This window comes from Mastigoproctus giganteus, chromosome 4, assembly GCF_048544385.1.
Source record: "Mastigoproctus giganteus isolate SK-2022 chromosome 4, ASM4854438v1, whole genome shotgun sequence".
NCBI classification, from domain to species: domain Eukaryota; kingdom Metazoa; phylum Arthropoda; class Arachnida; order Uropygi; family Thelyphonidae; genus Mastigoproctus; species Mastigoproctus giganteus.
The window spans coordinates 180,083,987-180,101,814 of NC_143578.1; the positions used below are offsets into that span (position 1 = coordinate 180,083,987).

The 17,828-nt window shown below is 39.2% G+C and overlaps 1 protein-coding gene across 1 annotated transcript in view; it reads left to right on the forward strand.

Annotated features, from left to right (window-relative positions):
* Positions 1-17,828, forward strand: part of LOC150087229 (dynamin-binding protein-like) — a 427,088-nt gene that overhangs the window by 304,028 nt on the left and 105,232 nt on the right. Inside the window, exon 17 of the mRNA XM_090372415.1 lies at positions 961-1,096. Coding sequence (XP_090228541.1) covers positions 961-1,096 — 136 coding nt within the window. The remainder of the gene's footprint in view (positions 1-960; positions 1,097-17,828) is intronic.

Below are 17,828 nucleotides of genomic sequence, written 5' to 3' on the forward strand. Positions count from 1 at the left end.
GCTGCATTGGGGTTTTCCAGTGCCAAAATTTTAGCAGTATTCACAGTCATTTTCAAATTGGTGTGTGTCTTGTCTCCTCAGTGAATATTCTATTGCCACATTGCTCTCGTATTTCTTGTCATACTTATATGCCAGGAATGTGAGTGTGAGTATTATTTTGTTCTCTTTTTAACCTTAAGCTCTTATGTAGATAATACCAAAGCACCTTCCATAATACTTTCTATACTGTGGAAGCAGATATTTCTGATTGCTGTGGAATTGAGCCGGCACTAATAACGCTTTGACTTTTGCTAAGTTTTCCTCAGCAGTTGTGCTGTGTGCCTCATTAATAGCTTATTACCTTTGTATATACACTGTGTTGAAGCATCCTGTTTTCTCATATTTCTTTATTGTATGGTTGACTGTATGTGGTATTAATATTGCTATATTGCTTCTATTTACATAAAACAGCTTTATTAGAAATGTGCAATCTCATAGAGAGAGAGAGAGAGAGAGAGAGAGAGAGAGAGAGAGAGAGAGAGAGAGAGAGAGAGAGAGAGTCATGTTACTTACATTGTTGCGAACTTCTCCTGTGTTGTTTAATCTGCCCAACTACAATATACTAAAACAAGTCAGTGATAGTGCCATTAATGCTCTCTGATGGGGATAAGTGAATTAAAATTTTTTCTTCCATTCTCTTCCCCATTTTGTGGACTATGGATACATCAAATTTCACTTCAATCTGATCATTTTATGGTATTCCAGACAGCTCTGAATAGTGATAGTTTAATTACAAAAACCTTTAATTATAAAGATCTCTGTATATACATGTAATCATTCAATTCAAAGATTACGATGTTGGAACTGACTTAAACAATTTCCACAAAATCATATTCATGATTCTTACAAAAAGTTTATAATTAATGGTGGTTTATTTATTTATTTTATTATTATTATTATTTATTAGTATTTTTTTTTCAGGAATGCATAATGAATGCATTAAGTATGTCTGAAAGAATTGGTGATCTTTATCTAGAACGTAGAAATCAACAAGAGGTGGACAGATTTCGTGCAACACATGTTATGATTGTCACACAATTTTGGGAGGATTTTGTAAGTGCAATGTATTGTTATTTGGGTATATATATATATATATATATATAGACGAATATATTATTATCAGTGTATTAGGTGGCGGTGCTGAACTGTCAGGTGTAATTACCACGGAAAAATTGAGAACACATGCATGGTTAAAACAAATAAAATGAAATTAAAGTTTAACAAAATAATTAATGATAGTACCTAAAGCTGTGGGGTCCTAGGAATTTAACTACTTCTTCAACAGGGTTGGCTGCGAAAATCATAGGAGCTACCACAATAAGCCAGGTCTCTGTTTCTGTTATTATGTACATGTTGAAAAGAAGCATATATATAGATCATAGCCGACCTGACAGAGACCAAAAGGAAGGATTAAAATTAAAGAATATATAAAAAATACTAAAAATAAATAAATAACGTAAAGCTAAGAAGCTAAAATAATGCCGATAGATGCCTGTAAAAGAATAAATGAATGAAATTCAAAAGAAGTCAAAATAAGAAAAAACGTACTGTGTGCATGGAAAGGAAAATGCTGAATTAGCTGAGGCCAAAAAAGAAATCAGAAAGTTCACTATATGTTGTATTTATGTTAGTTGAAGTAATCCCAAGTTGGGGGAGGGGGAAGAGTGTGAAGTCGTTAAAGTGAACCATATCCATGTGACGGGGAAGTAAGCTATTAAACAAATGAGGCAAAGTGCCAGCACAGGGAGAAACAAAAACTAGCAAAGTAGTGTAGAAAATACATTAAACTTGTTTAAGAAGAAAAAAAGTAGTGATAGTAGAGGAATAGCATCTTGATATTGCTTTTGGTCAGCCTAATCGCGCATGAGAAATAAATTGTAGTAATTGAGGACAGTAGAAAGTAATTGTAAGAGAGGGAAATATAGTTGTGCTTAGGCTGTCCGGGGTTGCAAAACCTGTACCACAGTTGGTCCCTTGATGGATGACTGGACAAACGCCTCATGTGTTTAAGTATTGGTATTGTTATTGAAGAAATGTAACAAAAAGGAAAGAAATTAAAATAAAATTAAAGTAGACAAAACTAAACAAAACAGGACAAACAAAAACACAATACCCCCATTGGTAGACAATCCTTGGGTTGGCGCCTCCGTAGCCAGGTGGGAAGGAGCAGCAGTGTGCAGCACACGCTTCTTGATTAGACCGGGGTTTGAGCCCGTCACCACCAAATGCGGAGGATGCAGAAAGATCAGGGAATGACCACTGTATATTCACGGAGCAATATGGCCTGAGTTCCTAATGCCCCTAAAAACCAAATAACTAACTAACTAACAATCCTTGGGCACAAGCTTTCTGTACCGTGAGACACGACTGAGTCTAGTGGGTATAAAACTATACATTATGTACAGGCCTGAAAGTAAAATGAAGTTAGACTGTAAATATGTTGTTTAAATCAAAGTTGTAGTGTATAAGTTTTTTAAATTTTATAATGTTTATTGCTTTATTGAAATGATGGTAGAGGAAAGCTGCCGGGAAATTATTGCAAAGCAATTTATTATGGAGTAGTTTGATGTTGTCAGAAAAGAGACTATTCCTATTGCATATTGTTGCAATTCTGATGTGCTGGGTGAGAATTATGTTTGCATGAACTTTTTTAGAAATGTTAAAGTGCCAATGGGTAAGACTACTACGTTGAAGCTAAATGCATCTCTTTTATTATATATGTTGATTGTGGTATGAGGGCTGTTGATTTTATATCTAAGTCTAAGTAAATTTTATATCTAAGTAAATTCTAAGTAAATTTTATATCTAAGTCTTCGCTGGTAAATACCAGCGAAGTCCTGTTTAAGTGTAGGATAGTTGAATATTAACAAGTCATAAATATATATGTAAAGCTTTGTCTGAGGGTAGAGCAGTCTCAGACCAGTAAAGATATAGGTTAGCTAAGACACAGCTATCGGGGCCTACCCATGGGGGTACCTTGGCTTGCAAGTATATAGATTTGCCATCAAAAATGTAATTGTTGGAAATGCAAAGATTAATGAGATTGTTCCAATAAACTTGAATTACAGCCAAGAATATGTTTGTAGTTGTTGAAAATTTCATTAAATACCGTTTTTAAGTTGGTTAGGTCTATGCTGGTGAATAGACTATTGAAGTCAAAAGTTTGCACGAGTGATGTTATCAGATTTTAGTGCATTAATAACTGGTATATTGTTATTAATTATTCTACTATCAGGAAGGATGTCCACTATAGGTTTAAGTAACCTTTCCAGTGTTTTGCCACCTACAAATACATTACTATCAATAGCAGCATCATTACAATAAAGTTGATTGCTTTTAGCAAGAAACTTAATATCAAGGCTTTAATAATTACAAACTTCCCTATACAGTTGTGCCCCGGTATCCGCTGATTCAGTTACCCACAGTTAACCATGGAAAAAAAACGAAAACACTTAACACATATTACATGCACGTCCAATACGATGCTTTCCTTTGTTTTTTATGATGTCGATTTTAATTCGAATAGCTTCACTTTATTTTTTACAATGACGCATATGGTTTGGTTACCAACATTATAATGGTTCTCTAAAGATTTAACGGATGCACCATTTTTAAACTTTTGAATGATTTCAAGTTTTTGTTTAATTTGAAAGCAGAACTCTTGCGTTTGCCCATCATTTTCGCGATGTCTAAACAACAACAACAACAACAAAAAAAATAATAATAAAATTCCGACATTCCTGATATAAATAACAAACACAAAATTTTTCCTTTGGCGGTACGACGGAACACAACAATCGACCCAACGCACTAAATCAAACTAAACATTTGTTCTCTTTTTTGTTTTGAGCATTAGGTGTGAAGACAGTGAGAATTGCTAGATAATAGGTACACTAATCTCCCAGTGATGACTTATAATGCCGGTTCTTGTCACTTATTTATGATTGCAAAATATCTGTTTATACCTATTTTAGTTATTACTTGAATTTTATGATTTCTGGTTGATTTTTTTTTTTTTTTTTTTAATTTGGAGTCTAGAAGCGTCCCAGTTAATCCAATCCTGGTAAATCGAGAGTCTGCTGTACTTTATTATTACCGTATTTAATGTTGGTAATGTCTTAATTGTGTGTTTCATTTATCAATTAAACTTTATTATATGTATGCATGTACAAGAAAATAACGTTATATATGGGCTCAGCAGGAGTTTGCTTATAACTGCAGTTTCAGCCATCCTTCAAACGTATCCCCCACGGATACGGGGGTCTTATTGTATTTACAGCGAAACTTCTCCTAACGGACCCCTCTCTTTAATGGACATCTCTCTACAACGGACATTTTCAAATTTCCCAACTCTCCTCTATTGGTTTTAACGTGTTTTCAGCTTCTGTCTAGCGGACATTCTCTGTAACGGACACGGACAGGCAATCTGCACTGTTTCGTTTAGATCAGCACTTAATTTGATCTCCCCATAACGGACAGCGGGCGAGCTCACGGCCCTTTTTCTAGGAACGTTTCTTCCACGTATTGCCTCAATCGTGTGTTTATTTTCTATTTCCGAGGCTCAAGGTTTACGTCGCGGTTCTAAACCCTTTTTCAAGAATTTTAAGGCATGTGTAAAACTTCTGATGAATTCGGTGTGTGTGTGACTGGAAGTCTAATAAAACAAGACAAGAGATACCATGAGCGAATGGATAAGTCACTTTAACCAAAACATGATTCGTCAAAACAGAAAAATTATTCTTTTCATGGATAATTCTGCATCTCACCCGCACATTGAATTGTCCAACATTCAAATCGTTTTTCTGCCACCACACACATCTGCAGAGTGTCAGCCCTTGGATCAAGGGATAATAAAAAATTTCAAACTTCACTACAGAAAGCATGTTTTAAGACATCTCATTGCAAACATGAATGATGTGACATGTGCGAGTGACCTTGCAAAGAAAATCAGCATCCTAGATGCGATTCAGTGGATTTCCTCTTCAGTAAACGCAATTAGAAAACAAACTGTTGTGAACTGGTTTGTAAAGTCTGGCTTCTCAAACGCAAAAATTGAAGTTGTGAACAGCAATGTGGAGCACCAAGAAGAACAAGAACTTCAACATCTATTGATAATGTACGATACTTCAGCTACAAGTGACCCTGGCTATAAAGATATAGACTCGAACCTCACTACAGAAGATGGTGCTCTAGATATCAACGACATTATCATCGATATTTTTCAAGAAGTTCCTCATGAGGATGAAGAAATGGAAGAAGGTCATTCTGTCGAAGAACATATTAACGACGAACCACCGATGAAAATAGAAGAAGTGCTTGTACAAATCAATCGTTTAAAAATGTTTTTTGCCGCTGAAGAAGATACTGAAAGACTTTCGATGATTTCTTCACTCCAAACAAATGTTGAAAACAAAATTATCAGCCGGAAGAAGGTGCAGAAGAAAATAAGTGATTACTGTATGTATTTTTCTTAAGATAAAGTCATAATATGCATAGCACAATTGTATGTATATTATTTACAAAAATATTGTGCAAAATCTGTATATAATTTAATTTAATTTTACATTAAACGTTTAACGATTTTTCTTTATCTCTCGTGTATGTAATTGTATATTATTTACAAAAATATTGTTCAAAATCTGTATATATTTTATTTTAATTTTACATTAAATGTTTAACGATTTTTCTTTCTTTCTTTCTTTTTTTTTTTTTTTTTCTCCCTCAGACTTCTTGTTAGCAGACACTTCTTTCTAATGGACACATTCTCTTTCCTCATGGCTGTCCGTTAAAGGGAAGTTTCACTGTATTTCATTCCCAAGTTCTACAAAAACCCCACAGACTTCAGGTTCATTACTTCCTGCAAATACAGTTATGCCCATAAACTTGGTAAAACACTGGAAAGGTTACTGAAACCTATCGTGGACATCCTTCCCGGTAGTAGAATATTAATAACAATATACCAGTTATTAATGCACTAAAATCTGATAACATCACTCATGTGTAAACTTTTGACTTCAATAGTCTATTAACCAGCATAGACCTAACCAAATTAAAAATGGTACTTAATGAAGTTTTCAACAACTATGAACATATTCTTGGTTGTAATTCAGTTTCTTGGAACAATCTCATTAATCTTTGCGTTTCCAACAATTACATTTTTGATAGCAAATCAATATACTTATAAACCAAGGTATCCCCATGGATAGCCGCACTAGCTGTGCCTTAACTAACCTACGGTATTTCCCCATGTATAAGATGCACCTTTTTTCGAAAAATTTGGGGTTTAAAAACTGGGTGCGTCTTATACAGTTGTTGTAGATTTTTTTTACTTGCATTTCCCACTTGTTGTCTTTGCCCTCATTGTTTCGCACTTGTTACCGGTATATTAGGTTACATTTTGCCCCGTTCTGCCCAGAAATGGCTCAGAAAAGATTTTCGTACAGTGCTGAATTCAAGTTAAAAGTGATCCAGTTTGCAAAAGTGAATGGAAATCGTGCTGCTGAATGTAAGTTTGGTCCTCCTCCAACTGAGAAAACAATCCGAGACTGGCTACGGGAAGAAGAAACCCTACTGAAAACGCCACGGCAGAAGAAAGCCATTAGAGGCAAGTCAGCAAAATGGCCTGATTTAGAGAGGGAATTGAAGCTATGGATTGAGGAGCAAAGGGCAATTGGAATTCCTGTGTTCACAAAGATGGTTCAGCATGAGGCAAGGCGCCTCCGTAGCCAGGTGGGCAGGAGCGGCAGTGCGTAGCACACGCTTCTTGATTAGACCGGAGTTCGAGCCCATGACCACCAAATACAGAGGATGCGGAAAGGTCAGAGGAATGACCACAGCATATCCTCGGAGCAATATGGCCTTAGTTGCTAATGCTCCTAAAAACCAAATAACAACAGCATGAGCCAAGAAAAATTGCTGATGAAAAAGAAGTTACTGATTTCAAAGGAGGACACAGTTGGTGCTTCATGTTCATGAAACAGAATAGACTAAGCATGCGTACACTCACCAGACTTGCCCAAAGGATGCGTGAAAGCTATTAGCAGAAGGTCCTTGAATTTTTCATTTTGTCATTCAACGTTGAAAGACACATCAGTTTGAGTTGGGACAGATTGGAAATATGGACAAAGTCCCCCTTCAATTTGATGTCCCAAGTAACTGTTGATAAGAAGGGGATGAAAACTAACTGTGAAGACAAGTGGACATGAAAAGAGCCATTATACAGTTGTTCTAGCTTGTTGTGCTGACGAAACCAAGCTGCCTCCTATGCTGATTTTCAAATGCAAAACAATGCCAAAAGAAGACATTCCTCGAGGAGTGATTGTCCACGTTCATGACAAGGGTTGGATGGATCAGGATGGGATGGTTTGAGAAAGTTTGGAGCAGGAGACTAGGTGGGCTCTTATTCAAACCTTCCCTATTGGTGCTTGATCAGTTCAGGGCACACATAACAAAAAATACAAAGAAGATTGCTGCAGAGCAAAAAACAAAACTTGCCGTCATACCTGGAGTTTTGACATCCCAGCTCCAACCACTTGATGTCAGCATTAACAAACCCTTCAAAGCTGCCTTGAGAGACGAATGGAACCAATGGATGAAGTCTTCTGGGGACAATTTGACACCAGCAGGAAGAGTGAAGAAACCAACTATAGGAGAAGTTTGTACTTGGGTGAAAAGATCCTGGGATAATATCAATATTGAGATCGTTGTCAAGTCATTTAAGAAGTACAGAGTATGTTTTGGGTCTAACGGCACCAGGGATTTACCCCATCTCTGCGTATGTTCTTTGTATCGAGGACAGTACGCTGTCAAGGCCAGAGGTTTAAGTGTGTGGATCATGTATTGTGTAATATGTTGTGCCCCTTGTTCCTCTTGCTTGTTAGCCGCCAGGCCCCAGATGGGACCTGTCATTTACATACTCCGCCACGTGGAGGTCAACCAGGTGTTCCCTTAAAGTTTGCTCTGGCAGGTCCTACCACCTATTTTCCTGAGATTTCAGTGGCTAGGACCTTAAAAAAAAAAAAAAATAATTAAACAAATAAAAAAATAAATAAATAAATAAAAAATCATTAAAATAAAAATTCTTCTTTCTTTTGGGCACAGATGGTACATTACACGCAACTTAGAGGGACTATAAGGGATAAGCACTGGAGGTAATATTTCCTATTAGGTCGGGCATGAATTTTGGTGTTTTAAATTTGGGTCTATAGGGAAGATGACCCCTGTTGAAATAGTGGGGCATGCCCACAGAGGAGAAAGAGGGGTGGCAGGAGGGGGGGGAGACAGTAGCCTGTCCCCTTCCCCCCTGCTAGGGAAAGAGGAGTAAAAAACAGGCTAGACAGAGCCGGGGTGCTATATGGCATCATAAGATGCAATCTTCAAGGTCCGAGTCCAAGTTTCAATCTTCGTCTTTGCATAGGTCCAGTGAAGGTCCAAGTCCAGAAGTCAGGTCTAGTTTGTTAAGTTCATGTGTTTTATCTGCTTCAGGTGGTCACTATTTCAGAGTTTCGCAGTCATCTCAGGTAGTTACGTTTGTGTTTTCATAGGTTAGTGATGATGTGGCATGGATCTTTGTCTTTCAAAGAGTTTGCGGACAAAGATGGTGAAAGCCCGGTAATTATCTTCATCTTGCAATATTATTTCTTCCCGGTTTTTTAGGAAGGAGTTGATGCGTGCATATAGCTGACGTCTGAGGTCCTCATAGTTGTCACAGTCATGGATAAGATGTTCCCATGTTTCCTCCTGACCGCAGTTACAGCTTGGGTTGTCAGAGATTCCCAGCTCATGGAGTTTTCCTCTGAAGGAGCCGTGTCCTGTAAGAAGGAAGGTGGTGTGCAAGCCAGGGAAAAACCAGGACGGGGAAATAGGATATACCCTGCTGACGTCGGGTATAAATTTTTTGGTGACGACCTTTTGTGGTAAGATTCCATCAATTTTGCCAGATAGATTGCAGGTGTTCCGTTAACCTCTTATTTTCTGAGGATTTGCTTTTCTGTGGATCTGTTGTGTAGCCTAAATAAGTTGTGGTTCTTCCTTTTGAATGTTGGTGTAGCAGCCCACAGCGCACAATCTCCAGGTCCAGGGGAGGGAAGCCTGCCAGGACCTGGAGCGCATGGGTGCTCACCGTGCAGCAGGCTCTAGTTGTTGTCAATAGTATGGATTGGTGGATCGACTCCAGCTTTTTCTTGTTGACTGCTGTGTTTTCTTTCTGATACCAGGCGCCTGCACCATAGGAAAGGATAGGGATGAAGAGAGGTTTGTATAGAAGAGAAAGGGCCCTTTTCTTTAGTCCCTAGTCCCTCCTGGTGATTTTGGTTATCAGGGCCGAGAGCCTTCTTGTTTTCGTTCTGAGATAACAGAGATGAGATGTGAAGTTTAAGTTTCGGTCTAGTGTTATTCCTAAGTATTTTAGTTCCTGTTTGAGTTTAATGGTCGCTCCATTTATTTTGATTAGTGGAGATCTACCAGGGTCAAGGTGACCCATGAGGAGTATTGACTTTGTTTTTTCGGTTGAGATCGTTAGAAGATTCCTCTTGGCCCAATCCTGTAGCATATGTGTGGCATGATTGCCTATGGCCTCCAGTTGAGCCCTGCTGTCTGCTTGAACCATCATAATCAGATCATCAGCGTCTGCCTGTGTAATGACATTTGGAACATCCAGGTTTAAAAACTCATCAAGCACCAGGTTCCACAGGAGCGGCCACAGGACGGATCCCTGGGGGCAGCCCCTGTAAACCGGTTTGGATGCAGAGGTAAAGGGAGTGCTGACAGTGATTCTTCGGTTTTCCAGGTAAGATTTCATGCAGCGAAATAGATTTGATGGGATTTCAGCCCGTTGGAGCCTGGCTAGAACACTGGGCCACCAGAGGGAGTCAAAGGCTCCAGCGAAGTCAATTGAGATGAGGAGGAAATATTTCTTGTTACAGTTTCTGACTGCATCGATGATCCTCTCGAAGGCATCAGTGGTGGAGCATCCCCTCCCGAAACCAAATTGGTTTCTTGACATCAATTGAGCATTCTGGTAACGGTTTTCAATTCTGTGGTAGATGAGTCGCTCAAAGAGCTTGCTCAGTATCGACAGCAGAGCGATAGGCCTGTATGAGCCTGGCATGTCCTGGGGTTTAGTGGGGTTTTTCAGGATCTGACTCGGGCTGTCTTCCACGAAGTTGGAAAGAAACCCTCTGTGAGGCATTGATTTGCTAGGTTTAATATAGCATCCGGTATAATTTCCACTGCCTTTTTTAGTATTTCCGGCTCTATTTAATCTTCGCCGGGAGTTTTCCTGTTTTGCATTTTGGCTGCAGCTATGTTGAGTTCTGTTATCGTGAAAGGGGGCTCCACTGTCTGGGTGGAGTATTTATCATTCTCCTCGCAGAGAGTTCTCTGTTTATGCGTGTGTGGAATTGTTGAAGGTAGGAGGATATGGTCCAATATATTATTAATGGAGGAGTGCCAGGATCTAGTGTATGTCCCTTGAGGTGTTAAGGTGGCAGCAATGACTTCTCCCCTGTGGAATTTACTTGCGGTGATTTTATATGCCAATCTCCAGGGGTCTGCATTTCCCACTGTGGATACAAAGTCTTTCCAGGAGTGTCTCTTTCTTGTTTTAATTTGAGCCGTATATTGGTTCCTGACCTCCCGGTATTGCTGTCTGACTATGTCAACCTCTGCTTGGGGCCAAGATCTGCGTGCCCTTTGGAACCTTTTTCAGGCATTATTCACTCGCTGTCTTATTGCCTGGAGTTCTGGTGACCACCAGTGGACCACTTTGGGAACGGGCTTCTTCTTCCTGATGGACATGTTTGCTGCTTCAGTTATAAGCTGCGTTACTTTTTGTTGGTGTTGGTCTGGATTGAGATATTTTGGGTCGAAATTCCTGGCTTTTTTTATATATTTTTTGTTGGAATAAGTTCCAGTCTGCTTTTTGGATGGCGTATCTTGGCGAGAGGAATCTAGGTGGATACTGTGCTACGAGGGAGTGGTGGAAGTCAAAGGTTAGGACTCTGTGGTCCGAGGTAGTCCAGTGTTCTTGTACCACCCAGGGGGAGAGATGCCCAACAATCGACCGAGTGGCCAGAGTTACATCTATATTTGCCTCCCATAGTGTGCTGGAGAAAGTTGATGGTTGATTAGGTCTGTTCAGAACTGCTAGGTTACTGTTGGAGATGTAATCCTCCAGGCGCTGACCATTTCTGGCACCCCCACGGTCTGGTCTTTCACTGTGCCAAGCAGGGGATCTGCAGTTGGCGTCCATTCCTACTATGAGTTTGGCATTCTGCATTTGTAGTTGGATATTTTGCAAATATCTTGTCACGGGCAATATATCTTCTCCCGGACGGGCATATATAGAGGTGACATAAAATTCCCCTAACGGTGAGGCTATATGGGCACATACGGCCCAGTTTGTACATAGGTCTGAGATCTTGGTTACCGTGAGGTCAGGATTCCGGACAGTGATGGCAGCCCATGGGTTGTCTCCATCAACTTGTACAATCTTGTAATGTAGGGGGTAGCCTTTTACTTCTTTGTTGTAGGTGTAAGGCTCCTGTAGCATTAGTATGACATAATTTTCTTACATGGCTTTTTTAGCCATTTGTGCGGCAACAGCCTTAGATCTCTGAGCATTGTGCTGTGCGAATTTAATCTTTGTTTGATTATAGTGATTCCTGTTATTCCCCATAGTCGGTTCTGTTTTGTTGTGCACTCTTAGCCTTTATGTAGATTGGACACTTATTATCCCGTAGTGAGTGATCAAATGGCAGCTTTGTTTCTTTACAATTCACACAGATTGCAGGTTCCGCTTTCCTGGGGCAAAATGCAAATTCATGTCCGATGTCTGCACAATGACCACAGGTAGGCTGTGTTTGCTTACAGGTGTGGGTCGTGTGACCAAAGTGGCAGCACCTGTAGCATTTGGGAACAGCCACATGCTCACGAAAACGATGGCTGCCCCAGTTTATATAGATTCTTGATTGTTGGCTCAAAGATTTCCAGGCCGCTGCTGAGAGCTCTATGATCCAATTTATGGTATTTCCGTTTCTGGATTTAGTTTTATATTTCGGCATAATGTGTTGCCCTGATTCTTCCTCCATGAGTGTCGGCTTCAAGTTTTTGCAGTATATTTCCTTTGTTAATTCTTCTGGTGTTGTCTCTTTGTCTACATCAAATACAATGATGCTTGGCCCTTTCCATCTAGGAGGCTCTACTAGACGTCCCAGCATTGAAATTTTGGGGTTGCTGATTATACCTTTTATGTCCTCCGCAGTTTCAGTTTCAATTAACACCCCTACGTTTCTTGTTTTCTGAATAGATCTAATCTTAGTATGCTTGAAGTCACCCTTCAGTTTTTCTACTATTGTTTGTTTTACTTCTTCACTGGTCTTGTGTGTTTCTGTATGGCTGGTTTTAGTACAACTAGGTGCTGTTTTGGTATGAGGGTTTTTCTTTGGGCTGTTGTGGTTTGGTTTGTAATGGTGCTTTCATTTGGCTTGTTTAGGTTGGCCCTCAGCGCTTGGGAGTAGGTAGGGACGCGCTGTAGCATTTCCTTTGCCCTACTGTTTTGATAGACTTGAAGTTTGGCTAAGGCAACCTCTTTTTCCAAGTTGGTCTGGACTAGGATTGTCTCCATTTTCATCCATAATCCCACTATTTCCCCCCGGAGTGCAGTCGTAATCCTATTATGTTGATCTTTAAATAGGCTTTCTAGGGTAGTCCTTAGAATAAGAGACTGCTCCAGTGCAGTGCCTTCAGGCAGTCTGGGGTCCAGTGGGGTTTCTTGTTTTTCCTGCCCTTTTTCTGTCACATTTTCTAGTTGGGAGATAGCCTGCTCCGTTTGGTCTTTGTTCTCGCTTTTGGAGTGGGTTTTCATCTCCGATCTGGGAGCTGTGGATTGCTTGCCCTTTCTCTTTGCTGTGGATGCTGTTAGAGTACTGTCCAAATCTTCGTTATTCTCTATAAGTATTGGGTCATCGTTATTTATAGCCTTTTTCAGAGGCTTACTTGGATTTTTTGATTTTACGGCCAGGTCCGGATTATCGGGATTGTTTCGGTTTATCGGTTCCATATTTTCCTCGGATGAAGAGTTCTGAACGGCAGTTACTGAATTGCTTAGCTGCAGGAGTGTAATGCTTAGTGCAGATTCTGTTTTATGCTTGTTGACCTAAGCTTGCCGGGTGGGGGGGGAGAGATTCAACCCTAATCACCAAAATACCTGGATGTTGTGCTTAGTTTATTATTCATTCTGGGAGGTCAGCACTGTGCACATAATTATATATATTCTCAATATCATGATGTAGTGAAATTATCTGACTTTTATTAATTCTGTGTTAAATATATTTAGTACCCCTAAAATGTTTTGGATATAGATGTCTTGTAGTAGCAAGTAACTCACACTAACGGTCATTCAGACAAGGTCCGACCAATCAGGGCTCGACTGCGTGGGACACTGAGAACGTATTGTTATATATATTCAAAATATCATAAATGTAGTGACATTAAATAACTTTTATTAATCCTGTATTAGATCAAATATATTTAGTACCCCTAAATGTTCAAGGTATAGATGTCTTAAAGTGCGCGGCAAATAACTCACACTAATAACGGTCACTCAGACAATGTCCGACCAATCAGGGCTTGACCGCGTGGTGTACAACTGTCTTTGTTTATCAGGCACCATATTAAAATTAGACAGAAAACCAGTAAAATATCTGATATTCATCATGCAAAAACATATGTGGCTATAAAGCTGTTCATTTGCAATTCCCGATAGTTGATATCATCATCATTTAAGCGATATTTGCGGTACCGATAGCTTTAACAAAGTTCAACTTAATATACAATGGGAAGTTATCACGTTCTAGCCCAGCGAGATCAATGCTAATGAAAAGTCACCATAATTTTCGTTTACCTTGGCCGATCATCACGAAGTTGATGTCTATGGACACATCTTGAGAAGAGGAACTTGACGGACACAAAGTAGAGCAAAATGTGACACTTTAAACTACTAAAATCACGACAAATAGTGGAGCACCAAAACTGTGCGTCTGACCAGTAATTGGACAGTGCCCTCTCTCCCATTTAAGAAGTGTGGCATTTCAAATGCCATAGATGGAACTGAGGACGAGGCAATGTATGAAGACAGTGATTCGTCATCAGACACAGATGAGGACAAGCTAATGGATGGGAATTTTGACAGTGATGAGTTGTATGAATTTTATGACGAATAAAACTTGACTTCAATAACTTTATGTAATAGATTTGTTTTCAAATTTTGGGCCCCAAAATTAAGGTGTGTCTTATACATGGGGAAATATGGTATATCTTTACTGTTCTGAGACCATTCTATCCTCTGACAAAGCTTTACATATATATTTATGACTTGTTATTATTCCACTATCCTACATTTAAACATGGACTGCGCTGGTATTTACCCTTCAGAACTTACTTGGGAGAAAACTAATAATAATGATCTTTCAGCCAATTACTTAGATTTAGATATAAAAATCAACAGCCCTCATATCATTATCAACATATATAATAAAAGAGATGCATTTAGCTTCAACGTAGTAGTCTTACCCATTGGCGCTCTAACATTTCTAAAAACGTTCATGCAAACATAATTCTCTCCCTACGCATCAGAATTGCAACAATATACAATAGCAATAGTCTGTTTTCTGAGAACATCAAACTACTCAATAATAAATTGCTTTCCAATAATTTCCTGGCAGCTTTCCTCTACCATCGTTTCAATAAAGCAATAAACATTTTTAAAAACTTATGCACTACAACTTTGATTTAAACAACATATTTATAGTCTGACTTCATTTTACTTTCAGGCCTGTACTTCTATTAGAATAAGTAGCGACCTGGAGCGAGGGGTGCTGGGGGTTTCAGGTACTGATGGCAGTCATCGTGAAATGTATGGGATGTTTCAGGTAACTAGGAATAGGTGCATGTATGCTTGCATGTATACCAATGCTAGAAGTATAGTAAATAAATTTGATGAATTTGAAGTATTGGTCAAGACATCAAAGGCGGATATTGTTGGGATATCAGAGACATGGTGTCACTGATATTAGGAATGCAGAATTGGAATTTGGGAAATACAATGTGTACAGAAAGGATAGACATGATAGGAAGGGAGGAGGTGTCATGCTATTAATTAAGAAAAACGTAAATTAAAAGAAGTGCACCCAGTTGATATAGATGAACAGTGCACTGTTGAGTCAGTTTCGTGTGAAATAAGCACTGCGAAAGCAAAAATAAGAGGAGTGTGTTATAGGTCTAATGGCTCAAATGAGTACAATGAACAATTGTACAGAGAAATAGAGTGGACTAGTAAATCAGAATGTCTTATAATGGGGGGATTTTAAATTCCCAGATATTGACTGGAACTTGTGGGTTGGTCACTCACACACTAGTAAGACTTTTGTGGATTTATTGGATGATTGTTTTCTGCAGCAGCATGTTCGAGAAGCATCCAGAGAGGGTTATCTTGATCGGGTTATCAGCAGTGATCATTCGTTTATTAAGAATTTGCAGATAAAAGAACAACTAGGTGGCAGTGATCACAGTGTACTGATGTGGGATTTACTTAAAGATATAATTACCATCAAGGGTAAAGGAAAGGGTTATTGCTTCCGTAAATTCTGTAAAGTGGTCTCAGACAGTGTTTAAATTCTGTACAGTGGGATCAACTGACGATGTTACCAACAGTAAATTCTAAGTGGGAAGCATTCAAGGAATTAATCGTGGAAGCTACTAAAAGTTTCATACCTATTAAGAAATATTGTTCAAGATTTAGGCCTAAATGGTTATCAAATAAACTAATGAGACTCGTGACAGAGAAGAAAAATGCATGGGATGCATACAAATTATCAAGCGACTCAGAAGCCTATGGCAGATATAAGCTAGTCTGTAATCAGGTCACAAAGGAGGTTAGGCAGGCGAAGACAGATTACGAGAAATCTTTGGCAAAGGATGCTAAGAAAAACAGCAAGGATTTCTTTACTTATATAAACTCTAAAAGGAAGGGGATGACTCTGATTGGTCCACGTCATATCGATGGTTCGACTGTTGATGATCCTGTTCAGGTAGCAAAAAAACTGAATGAGTATTTTGCATCTACATTCACACTTGAGGAATTATTAAGGTTTGAAAATGGCAGAAGGTTATCAAATTGTAGCAGGGTGCTTAATGATTTTGTAATAACTGAGAACAAAGTGGAGGAGAAATTTTTGAAGTGAAACATAAGAGAGGCCCCTGGGGTGGATGGGATCTATCCAGTTATATTAAAGGAGGTGGCAAAGCAACTAAGCAAACCCTTAGTCATAATTATGAGAGCATCCTTGGACTCAGGGGAGGTCATTATGGACTGGAGATATGCAAATGTATCCCCAATTCACAAAGGGGGATTGAAGGGTGACACCAGTAATTACAGACAAGTTAGTTTAACTTCTGTTCCGGGTAAAATAATGGAGTCACTGGTTAAAAATGCATTGCAGAATCATCTAGACAGGACTGCTGCAATAATTCAGACAGCATGGGTTTGTTAAGGGAAAGTCTTGTCTGACAAATTTGATAGGATATTATGATGTGGTTACAAAGGAACTGGATGCAAAAAATAATTTTGATATCATATATTTGGATTTCAGGAAAGCTTTTGACGCTGTTGCGCATGGAAGACTATTGTACAAATTGGAGCAGAATGGTATTAAGGGTAAGTTACAACGATGGGTAAAAGGATGGTTGAGTGGGAGAAGACAGAGGGTGGTAATCAATGGGTGCTGCTCTTTGTGTACTAATGTTATTAGTGGAGTCCCAGAGGGTTCGGTGTTGGGTCCACTGTTGTTTTGTGTATTTATCAATGATATTGATGAAGGTATATCAGGCTTAGTGTCGAAGTTTGCATATGATACAAAGGTTGGCAGGGTTGTTAATGACAGTAATGGCAGTGTGCTACTGCAACAGGATCTATAAACTTTGGGCAGATGGGCTAAGAAGTGGCAACTGAAGTTTAACCTTGACAAATGCAAAGTACTACATATGGTTAGAAGTAGCCCCAGAGAAACGCTCCAACTGTATGGTACGACACTTAAGGTGCTAGAAAATGAAAAAGACCTGAGAGTAATTGTGCAGTCAGATATGAAGTTTTTTGAGCAATGCAGACAGGCTGCCAGGGCAGGTCATAGGGTTTTATCAATGACATATAGGAATTTTGCTAGCAGGTTAAAGGAGGTGATTGTCCCTCTGTGTAAGGCAATGGTCAGACCACACCTTGAGTACTACGTACAGGTCTTGAGGCCTCATTTTAGGAATGATGTAGATTTGCTTGCTAGTGTACAGAGAAGGGTAACAAGATTGGTGAGGGGAATGAATGAATTCTCTTACGAAAAGAGGCTTAAGTTCTGCAATTTGCAGTGGCTGGACACTAGGCACCTGTGCAGTGATCTGATTGAGGTGTATAAGGCCTTGAATGGGTTGAACACGCTGAATTCTGATGGGATCCTTCCACTTGTTCAGAATACGAACCTAAGGGGGCATAAATTCTAATTAAGAAATGACAGATGTAGAATAGATGTGCAGAAATTTGCCTTTAGCCAGTGGGTGGTTAATTGCTGGAACAAACTTCCATCTGTCGTTGTGAAAGTTGATAGGTTGAATAAATTTAAGGAGGAACTGGACAGGCATTTGGAGGGAATGGTGTGATTTTTTTTTTTTTTTTTTTGTCTGATTCTGCATAAGCTCATACACTTGCTTTCTTGCATCAATACCATCTACTACTATTACCACAT